Source organism: Augochlora pura, chromosome 10 (genome assembly GCF_028453695.1).
Source record: "Augochlora pura isolate Apur16 chromosome 10, APUR_v2.2.1, whole genome shotgun sequence".
Taxonomy (NCBI): Eukaryota; Metazoa; Arthropoda; class Insecta; order Hymenoptera; family Halictidae; genus Augochlora; species Augochlora pura.
In genome coordinates, this window is record NC_135781.1 from 6338449 (window position 1) to 6349866 (window position 11418).

General features: G+C 40.7%; 2 protein-coding genes across 3 annotated transcripts; both read left to right on the forward strand.

Annotated features, from left to right (window-relative positions):
- The first annotated feature begins 4895 nt into the window (after positions 1–4895).
- Positions 4896–6828, forward strand: LOC144475563 (splicing factor ESS-2 homolog). 2 transcript variants are annotated; one of them, XM_078191574.1, is made up of 3 exons: positions 4896–5112; positions 5221–6405; positions 6512–6828. In XM_078191574.1, exons 2-3 carry the CDS (start codon positions 5243–5245, stop codon positions 6807–6809), a joined length of 1461 nt encoding a protein of 486 aa, XP_078047700.1. In that variant the 5' UTR covers positions 4896–5112; positions 5221–5242; the 3' UTR covers positions 6810–6828. The 2 variants fall into 2 exon arrangements, with proteins under 2 accessions (XP_078047700.1, XP_078047701.1); XM_078191575.1 differs by having other exon boundaries at positions 5235–6405.
- A 609-nt stretch (positions 6829–7437) lies between these two features.
- Positions 7438–9808, forward strand: LOC144475562 (uncharacterized). Its single transcript, XM_078191573.1, has 5 exons — positions 7438–7570; positions 7667–8210; positions 8317–8951; positions 9034–9418; positions 9504–9808. The coding sequence occupies exons 1-5, from the start codon at positions 7468–7470 to the stop codon at positions 9739–9741; spliced, it is 1905 nt and encodes a 634-aa protein (XP_078047699.1). The 5' UTR covers positions 7438–7467; the 3' UTR covers positions 9742–9808.
- The last annotated feature ends 1610 nt before the right edge of the window (positions 9809–11418 follow it).

Here is an 11418-nt window from a genome sequence, read left to right on the forward strand (position 1 = left end):
CGTCGGTGGGTGCGCGTTCCAGAACGAATGAACCGACGTGGCTCGTGATTGATGGCCACGCGAAGATCCCGTTGTGTAAACATATTATGAACGTACCCTTAATGACTCTCGGTGAAGATTTTCTTGTAGACAGTCAGAGAACGTTTCGCAGAGACCGGTACACGCTCGTGGGATACAACTGTTGCGCGTTGCCGCAAAAAAAAAAAAAGAAATGAGGAAAAAAAGATAGAAGTAACGAAAAAATACATCGGATCGCCAGCTGTTCCAGCATTGGTAGGCGCGCGCAGTCCTCGTTCGAAGGGAATCGGACGAGTACAGGTTTCTCGTAAGGGAAAATGTCGGATGAATCCGTTGAGAGATATAATAGTGCGGTAATCGGTCGGATGTTCGCGTGTGGCGCGGGCGTGAAGTGCGAGGTGAGAAGCGCCGTGAAGTAAATAAGTTTTTCGGACCGGGGGTGTCCACCGAATCGCGGACAGAAACAATGTTCACGGAAAAAGGAATGTTGCGCTTCGAAGGAACCGGTACACAGAGCGGAGGGACGCTTGTGCACCGGTGACGCGTGACGGCGCCGGTAATAAAAACGGTCGACGGCCCTCTCGTCTTTGCTTGTTCTTTCGTCTTTCATCTTTCTCGTAGGTGCCAGCGAAACTTGCGACTCGCCCCTGCGAAACTTGACCTTTAAACCGGGTTAGGTGTTTCGGAGTCAGCGCCGCTGGTGGTACTTCTGTTCGCGCGGATCGTCTCGTCTTGTCTCTGAGAACTCGCCGATTCTTTTGACGTGCTCGGAAACGCGTCTTCGCGACAACTGGCAAGTAGAAACAGTTGTTTCTTACGAGACAACTTTCCAACATATATATTTTGTCGGGCGATGAACAAGTCCACGCTTCGAACAAATTCTTGCATAACTCCATTCTGACAATTTTATTGGCACGATCGGGTGGTTCTCCTGTAGCGAAAGCCCACGTCTCTTTCATCAGTGACTATGATTTATCGTTCATTCGATACAAGTTCACTTTCATACAAGAAGATTCGGTTCAAGGTAGACTTCAGAGTTCAGTTAACCGGGCGCTGATCAAATTTAGCGTTCCACTGTATTTAGAAATAGGGAATTCAATGTAAATTCGGAAGAGAAACCTTCTCGAGGAGGTCGTGTGGTGCGGGGAAACAACAACTAACCACTGCCACACCGCCGACAGTGCGGTCCCAGGACCTCCAAAGATGCATCTGGAATTTCTCACTTTCCTGTCGCGTAGCTCGTTTCTCTATCGACCCAGCACGTCCTCATCGTCGAGTTTAGAAAAGACGTACAGTAGACTGACGTAAGAGGATTTCAGATGTTTGCCAACCGAATTGAATTGTCAATTTCCAATAGGTTATCAAAGGGAAATGTTATTTCCTGTGAAATTTCAATTTCTTAATCTTCGGGGATAGTTTACAGGAACATTTTGAATCTCCTTATCAACTCGAACAAACGATGGGAAGAAAAACGAGCCGTTTCGCAGATCGCGGTTAAGAGTCGGTCGGCGCGAAAACTAACAGCAACAGCGTGGAGACAGATAGCGTTTCGGAGAAGAGGACGGTTTAATAAATCTCACTAATTTTCCGCTAGCAGTCCGATGGCTGCGGATCAAAGACCGACAAATGAATCGTTTGCTAAATAGAAGAAAAAAACCTATCGAGAGAAATAGAGAAAGAAAGATGGCAGTGGGCGTAGAAGAGGGCATTGCAGGCGAGTGTGCAAGAGAGCGTGCGCGAACCGTACACGAACGCGGTTGCAAACGTGTGCGTGTATCTGTAAACTGAAACATCTCGGGGGTGAGGTATTGCGTTATCCTACGAGCCGTGAATCTGTCATCGTTAGCTACCAAAGGAAATACCGCGGCTATACGGTGCGACGAGTACCGGAGCTTTTATAGTTTTCACGCAGCCTCGCGCCACCGGGCGGTTTTTGAACCTTCCGGCGACATCATCCTTCGCTCTCCGTGGACTGAAATTTCGAATGATGTTCGATCGCATACGAAACAGCAAATTCATTTTTCTCGGAAGTGTCGCTGTAAATATGACGATTACGGTGAGCCCTTACGATATCGTTGAAAGAACAAATAAATACAAGTAATATCTATCAATAGAAAATGAGAACGTATCGGTATTTTTTACGCAAAGCTTCACAAATCTGACAAAATTTCAGGGATCGTGATTGCAACCTGTTGCTATTGATCTGAGCTTTTTCTCAAACTACTTTCCGGATCAGTATACAGGATTTAAATACAATACAAACAAATATATGCACATATTAATCATTTTTTCTCGATGAGTTAATTTGATGGGTTTACAAGCGATTCGACGAACACTTTGAAATCGATAGATTTTTCATAAAAAGGAAAAAAGGAGAACATTCGTTATTTCGAGATACAGAGGCAGATGGAAAGTGAAATAGACAGAGGAAGAGAAAGAAAGAAAATGAGAGAGAGAGAGAGAGAGAACAACTGCGGGCAGAGGGAGAGGCGGGCTTCCGTTTCGGTGTAAAGATCTCGAAAGAAGAGGAGCAGGCAGATCTACGTCGGTAACGCATACGACGAGCAGAAGTTCATATCCTGCGGTACCAGCCGCACGAATATGGCTGCAATGACAGATTTACAGATTCCAGCCATCGGGCTGCTCGCTTCTTCGAGATTCTTAAAGTGTACGTTTAACGAGAGGGAAAGAGATACGCTTTGGATGGCCAGAGTGCGCGTCAAATCGCACCTCGACTGTTTATGCTTTACGTCCGCAACCTTCGTCTCCGTCTAATTCTTAAACCTTTTTTATTTTTCCTCGTTCCTCTCTTTTGCATCTTCATCCTCGCCTTCGCCCTCGCCCTTATTATTGCTGTACTTTTGTACGAATTTACTTTGCCGTTGCACGGAAATTAAAGAACAATTGAAAAATTAACGGGAACGATAATAAGTGCGATTTCTAGCCAACCACCAGAAAAGCAGCGGGCGACCGATATAACTCGTATATGAAGGCAGAGAGGTGTAACGAGCATCGTCGTTATTCGTACTTGAACCTTATTAATAACAACAAAGTGGAAGAGAATTCGCGTCGAATCATCGCTCTTAATTGCACGGCAGTTGAGTTGGAACAAATATGATTTAAAATTGGATTTCGAGTAAATTTATGTTGGTGCCAAAATGTTGGCGGCACACAACCGTGTTTGTCTATATCTCTAAGTACAGCTTACTTCCTGGATCGCATCCGCGACGTATGCATCAACTTTATTCCAAAGTTTTTCATAGTAGCGTATGAATCGTTGTCGTATTTGCACCGTGGAATCAAAATGATATCGAAAGCACGCTTCTGCCTCAGTGGAAACGGGCTGGTGAGAAAGACGGACGTGTCTGTTAACGCCACGAAAACTGTCCAAGCAAGCCAAGTATCTGAAGACAGACACTGACCGTGAACTACGAGACCTAAAAGAAGTTTACCTTATGTCGTAAATAGAGGGGACGAAACGTCTTTCTCGACTCGCGAAGCTTTCCATAGTCGGTAGCCGTTGCCACGTGCTCCTTGGACGCGAACTTACAATCAGAAGAAAACGAAAATGCAAACATTACGGTTCACAATCTTCAGATATAATCGAGTCAAAACCGTAGACCTCAGATAGTTATCCACTAATCCGAATGTATACATGCTATTTATCGATTTATTTTCTCTTTGTCCCTTTGTTTGTTTCTCGCTTAATTTTGACGATATCGTGCGATCCAAGGAATATATCGGTAAGAGAAGTTGAATACTTTCGACGATGGTGCAGAGAAAAAAGATTCTAAAGCAAAAAAATATTGTAAACGCAGGGCGAGCCTCAAAAGATTTTCGCTGTAACATAGTCAGCAGGCATATCCTATCTCGCCGCTGGAATCCTCATATGTCTTTCATCGTGGCTTTCCAACACCTCGCGCAGCCTCTCGGATCATTTTGCTCGGTCTCTCTTCCTCTTTTCTTCCGAGAGGCATGGCAATACGAGAAGGCAATCATATCCCATCCCACTGTCTCGACTCGACCAAAATATCGTTTCGACTACTTACCGAGTAGCTGAAGCCAGGGTCGCGACTCGCTTGCCTCGCCTTGCTTTGCCTCGCATTGACTCGACTCGTCTCGCCTCGCCTCGCCTAGTATCGCCTCGTATCGCCGCGCTTTTTTTATACCACCAAAATTGTCCACCCTTATCTTTCTTTTTCTTTCACCGGAAAAATACATTATGTACACGATTGTTCGCGTGTTTACATTTCAGTTCGTAATGACCGTGACCGGGCATTGTCCTGCAAAAATACATCAAACCGTGTATCAAATCATTTGTCACGTACGTTTATCAAAGTTTCTTATTACCTTGCGTAAAATTATAGACTACCCAGAGTTCAAGGTAACGCGGCAAACCGGTAACCTAGAATTCTTGGCGATTAGTTAATAGTTTTCTAAACATTGTCAATCAATGTTGATCTAATTTCCTTTTTCTCACCAAAAATTTAAACTTAAGAATAATAGGAACCTTTGACAATCAATTATTGATGTTCTTGCAAATTTTACGTATTATTTGCAAGTTGGAAGAGATTAAATGTTTAAATGAATATTTACCAGATATGCAATCACGATTAACTTTAAAGTAGCTATTTACGCTAAGGATCGCATGGATTGGCGATCTACACTATTTAATAAAAAGGTGTCACAGATTACAGATTACAAATGACAATTAACAATAAGTTTCTCTTAAAATTTACTTAAAATCAAGTTCCAGTGATCGTCGCGCTATGACGCCACATGACGCTATCCGCAACGATGTCAGCGCCACCAAGGATTACCTTTCGTTGGTCATGTAGTTTTGTTATGTCTAATATTTCTTGACATTCTACATTGCTTAGACACTACACTACACTACACGAGTTTTTGTACTACCTTCAACGGAACAATTCAGCGTATCACACATTTGCAAGTACAACGACCACAGCTTATGGTGAATTTGACTGATTTGTCGACTTCAAAAGTAAATAGGACCTAACAATGTAATGTCGATGGAGAAAAGGCATTATATTTAAAAAGTGTTCGCTGTACACATAACCTCGCGTCCACTAAAACGTAATGTAAAACATTCCAATTTTTACAATTTGTCATTCTTTAAACATCGCGTAATATAGAATTTTTGTGATTCTAATACTTTCAACATTCGGTTTACTTAATTTACAGTATAATTTCTGTAGGATCCACAATGAATTCTCCAGGATCTCAGGCTCTGGAGACAGCTAAAAATATGAAAGACGTGGAAATATTTAAAAAACCTTGTGGAATTGTTAAACGATATAGAAGGTTACAGCCGAAAATTTTAGACGAAGACACGTATGTAAGAAAAATGGGAGAAATAATTCAGAGAGACTTTTTTCCTCATCTGGATAAGCTTCAAGCTCAGAATCAGTATTTAGACGCATTGGAACAAAATGATGTGAAAAGAATGAGAGAGCTTTATGAGAAATACAGTTCTGGTCGTCCCACAACAGAGAGACCAGCTAGTCCTGCTACTTTCGAAACACCCATGAATAAAACAGAATCCGAGGATGAACAGTTGAAATCTTTAAAAACGCCTAAAGAAGTTCCCACTGTGGACAATACAAAAGAAAAAGAAAATGAGAAAGATAAAGAGGAATGCAAGAGTGGATTAGATGTTTATTTAAGTTCACATACTAGCGAGGACAATGCGAGTTTTGAAGAGATGATGGTAGAGGCAGAGAGGAGACTCAAGTTGAAATTCGCTTGGCTCTATGAGGCGGAAAAGACATCAAAAGCGTTGACGAACGACAGAATCAAAGACATCTTGGCAATAGAAAACGGTGATAGGAAGCCAAACCAATTGGACACTTGGAGTTATAAAAACAAAAATTATATCATGTATGTTCCTGATGGAGTTGAATTAACTCCGGATGAAAGGATCGATTTGGCCAAGAAAAAACAAATAGTAGTACACGAAAATACAAGACTTCGAACGAATCCATTCAACGAACAACAAAATAAAGAAACCATTAACGAATTAGCGAAAAATCAATCGAAAGCCAATGATGGAAAAATTGGAGTAGATGGCAAGGAAATCGTTAGGAACCCTACTCCCAGGGTGAACGGTTTCAGCTTCGTGGCAACTCCGAGTCCAAGACCCGGAGAATGCGAAAGTCCTTTGATGACGTGGGGTCAAATAGAGGGTACGCCGTTTAGATTGGACGGTGGGGATACACCTTTATTGCGAACAAGTCAAGGACCGTCGTTTCGAATGGCAGAACCGCCGAAAAGGGAACAACTGGCCCTACAGCTAGCAGAAAAAGCAGGAGAAAGACACAGGGACAGGAAAACTAAAGCGCTGGAAGCAGCTAGAAGATCGCTTGCGACGTAAGTTTGATGAACATTCTAATGTTTACAACATTGCTGTCACTAATACTTTCGTTATCATAATTATTATTATATTACACGCATGTACTATATAACTTGATTATAGGCCATCGCCAAGATCGACCATAGATCGTTTGAGTACCATGTCTCCGGCGGCTAGAAGATTAGCTACGCAAAAACTTCGTATAGCGAGTACACCGACCCCACGAAGAACCCTGTCATCGAGGACACCATCGATAGGCATTAGAACACCGGGCACACCGAGGATACACGCACCATTGAAACCAGAAAATCGTCTTGACATCGAAAACAATAGCACTCGATCGCAAGAACCGGTTCTCACCGATAATCTGTTGAATCTGCCGCTCCAGAGACAAAGAGCAGCTGATTTCTTCAACAAATAAATTACAGGAGTAATTATCGAATTAGTACTCCAATACTGCGCGTTGTATGCCGATCTCTATGTAAATACGTTATTGCATTTCCGAATGGTACGAAACATAAGAACGATAGAAACTTACTTCTTCATTGTCGAAGATTTACATTGTAAAATAATATTTTATAATAAAAGATTTTTCAAATGAAAAATAAACCGGTGATTAGTCTTGGTAGCCGTTGGATAAACGTTTTCTTGTAAAAATTACGAGTTTGATCGTTGCTTTATCGTGTCAGGAATAATACAGAAGAAATATGGATGAAGTACGGAAGAAATATGTGTGAAATGCGGAAGCGGAGGAAGGTCGTGAACGACGTGCAATGTGTTTAAGGTACGACGTAGGAAATTGTGTGACGAGAAACTGTTTGACAAAACCGGATACGCGTTCGATCTTGTTTGCATCAACATTTCAACAAACACGTTTGCTGTGCGAGAATTATTTGATCTGTCTGTATGAAGCTTGGACACAGCAAGGTTTTAAAATGCTTTTTTTAATACAACAGGAAGTACGATCAACGTTGGCACGGATTGTGCAACTTTGTTTTAAACATTTCCGCAATATTTTCGGGTATATAAAAGAGTAATTGGAAGGACAGAAACATCAGAGAAGAAGCATCTCGAACAGGATGAGGTCGACTACTTTATTCAACGCTTTCGTTCTGACGGTAGCGTGCTCGTTGCTTGTTCAGGAGTTACAGGCAACATGCACATGTGGAAATTTAGGATCAGGTAAATATTATAGTCCGCTCTAATTTTGGACAAAATTTCCGAAATTGTTATTGAAAATAGAATCTCTCACTACAGCTATGGTAATTTTTGTTATAGGTACGAACCCCTGCACCTGCAGCGACACGGTCGTAAAAGCCGCAAAATTGCCGAAACCAACGTTCTTCGCAACCCCCGAAGATATTAACGATGCTGCAGCTGTGAGGAACAGTATAGTCATACCGAATACTCCATCTCTAAATGGTTACGCTAATTCGCAAAGCACCGGCAACTTTAATTCTCTTCTATATACTAATAATGCCAACACTAACGCCTACATCAGCAGTAAAAGCGATACCGTCGCGTATAGTAACACCGACAGTGGCTTGAACGCATACAGCAGCGACAATTCCAATACGTATAGCGACGGTAGTTCAATTGCATATAACAGCAACGGTGCTATCTCATACAGCAGCAGCGATTCCGATGTGCTTAGCAACAGCAATAGCAACAGCGACACAATTACAATTACCAGCAGCAATTCGCCCGTTATTACCTCCGACAGTCTTGTCAAAAGTGATTCCGGCTGTGGCTGCAGCAAACAAATCTCGGAAACTTTGGATGTTGACGAATCATCAGATTCGAATATCAATATTGTACCCAGGTATGGTATTTAACAACTTTTAATGAAAGCGTTGATGCTCCATAATACCAATATAATATTCTATAAATTAGGATATGTATATTATATATTGCATTTTTACTTACAGTTTTACACCAATTGGCGACTTGTGCTACCCGCTTCCGATCGATTCTCGCAGTGGCAAACTAATTGAAAAAACTAGAGTGATTCCAGCCTATCCGGGACAAATTATTTGCAACACCTGCAATCCTGCGGCACCGTATGAAATTTGTATAAATACGCACAGCGGAGAAACTACCACTAGAATGCTGAATGGTGCAACGAGCGATTCCAGTTCTTCAGTGTTTGGAATACCGAGCACCAGCACATTTGACAATTCAGGATTCAAATTAGGATCGCTGGGAAACATAAATTCCGGAACATTCGGCGGACCATCTTCCGCTTTTAGTACAACCAAATCAGGATCACTTGGAAACGGAAAATTCAGTGGATCGGCTTCCGGTCCATTTGGCGGATTTGGTGCACCGAGATTGGGATTGTTTGGAAATAGAAATTCTGGAGTATTTGGTAGATCTCAATTAGGAAAGTATAGTAGCTCGAACCTCGGAACTTTCGGTCAAAACATTCAGTCGGGCTCATCCGTATACAACAGCGTACCCTCTTCGATTTATACTGGTTCAAGCCCGCTTTTGAATGTTTCTCCAACGCCATGTGGAAGAACAACTGTTCTAGGTAGCGGTTTCGACGATGATGAAACCATAGGTTCGTCCTCTGCAACAATATATCTATCGCGTTATACTGATATTTTATAGCCGATCACAAGTTAAGATTTCCTGCTTTTCAGACGATGGTCCAACAGATTACTCGTACCCGCAAGTACCAGCTGATGCGGTGTCTCTTACCCTGGCATATAAAAATCTTCGAGCCCCAAACGTAATTTACAGACAAGGAAAACAATTTGTACCGGAAGATAAGTTATCGTTTGGCCACCGTACGGTTCCAAACGACGTGAAAAATGAGAAAAAAATAGTAGATATTGCAGAAGAGAAACTCGTCACTGTCGACAAGCCTGTAGTTGAATTAAAGATTGCACCTCCTAGGACCGTCGTAATTGGTTCTTACGACGAACGGGAAGAGGCAAAACTCGCCGAACTCGAAGCGATCGAACGCGAGAGTATAACACAAGAAGAGGTCGTCGATCAAGGCACGGAAGGTTTGCTCACCTACAGGTAAATCAACCACTTTTAAACGATAGATTTCCATCGAACCATTTATATACCAACTTTATTTACCATCTTCATTTACTGTTTGCAGAGATCTAGGCTATGCGCCAGTAGGTTCGATTTATGCTAACTCCAGAAGCTACAGTGGCATAATCAACGGGGAAAGTGACGACAGCATGGAAGAACCGTGCGGTTCTTTAGGTCCACCGGTACCAGGTTATATTCCGGGCTCGGTGATTGTTCAGCAAGGAGTCATCAAAGATAAATTTGCGAATTCTCCTATCGGAGACATTATTGACAAGAGGCTCGTAGTAGGATGTGCGAACTGATCTATTATTTATCTTCTGTACATCCATTTCTTATACGATAAAAATAAATTACTTTTTAGACTCTGAATACACATCGTAAAATTCTTATTTTTATTCCTTGTAATGTAATAAAAACCTATTGCTCCGATATTATGATACACGATTATTATACCTTATCAACATCAATGTACATGTATAGTATATGTATTTGCATATTATTACAATTATATGTAAATGTATACTTATTGTTCAGTACATTGCAAGTTATAAATCTATTGCAAAATGTTGTCAACGTTTGCAATTACATAGAATATCATAATAGTATCGTGATAGTAATATACGCGAGTAACACAGAACTTTTATATAATCGTGCAATTATGGAAAATGCTACAAGACTTCTTTAAACAACATAACATAAAAGAGTGACGAAAGGAGGGAATCCAAACAAGATCTTCCAACGAAGTTTATCACATGAATGGCTTTAGGCCTAATGCTTAAATTCAAGAATTATAGTTGAAGCAAAAATGTCAACGCCTTGTAAAACCTTTTTTCGAGAAGTGAAAATAATATATTTTTTAATACAAGCACATGATTGACTAGGGCTACTAATTATAAGACTTGATATATGTATGTCAGCGAATAAACTTATTTTGACATATTCCACGTTTGAAACCTATTTTGATTTTGTGGTTCAAAAAGAATTTCTCCTGGAGAAAAATATAAAAAAAAAATATTGCAAAGAGTTCACGGACGCACAAATTTTTAATGCGCTGTTAAGAGGATTATTCATAATAGATATATGTGGCTGTGACATGACGTCCCGTACTCATGTTATCGACGTTATCATATAGTTAACTTCCTTCGAACTGTACGCAGACTTGTACCCTGTACAGCTCCTAGCGATACCTTCAACAGATACCAGATACATTCGATTCTCAATTTCTCCTTTTCTACTTTCTTCATTTTTGTTGTATTTTGAACATTTAACTTCGCGTTAACTTTGCTAAAATACTTCAACGACAGTTTAACAATATTTTAATGATATTTTAGAGGAACTATTTTCCGTTTCTATATAATTTTCGTATATAAAGAAACCCTATGAATCTAGTATACAGATTGTTTTCATGAGTTGTAATGCATGGTATGTATATGTATACATATAATACATCGAAACTATCAAGTCATATCCGTAACACAACCCCGTATACGAAAAACTTGAATTCACCCTGAACGCATGATGCACAATATACAATTTAAAATGTACAATCTACAGTGTACAATGTATAATGTACAATCTACGGTGTACAATGTAAAATGTATAATCTACAGCGTACAATGTAAAATGTATAATATAATCTACAGCGTATAATGTAAAATGTATAATATAATCTACAGCGTACAATGTAAAATGTATAATATAATCTACAGCGTACAATGTAAAATGTATAATCTATAGTGTACAATCCATGATGTTCCGTCTACAATGGACAATGTAAAAAACTCGTCGCGTGTACCTGTATGTTTAAACATGCGTTTAAAACTTTCGCAATGGACAGATCCTATCGCGCTACGTGCGTTTCATTTCCCCTGTTCATAAACACGTTCGTTGTTGGGATTTTATAACTTCCGCGGATAATGTTTGCTCGGTGAATTTCGTTCGCGAGCACGTTCCAGGATCTGTGAAATTTCTAGATGGAG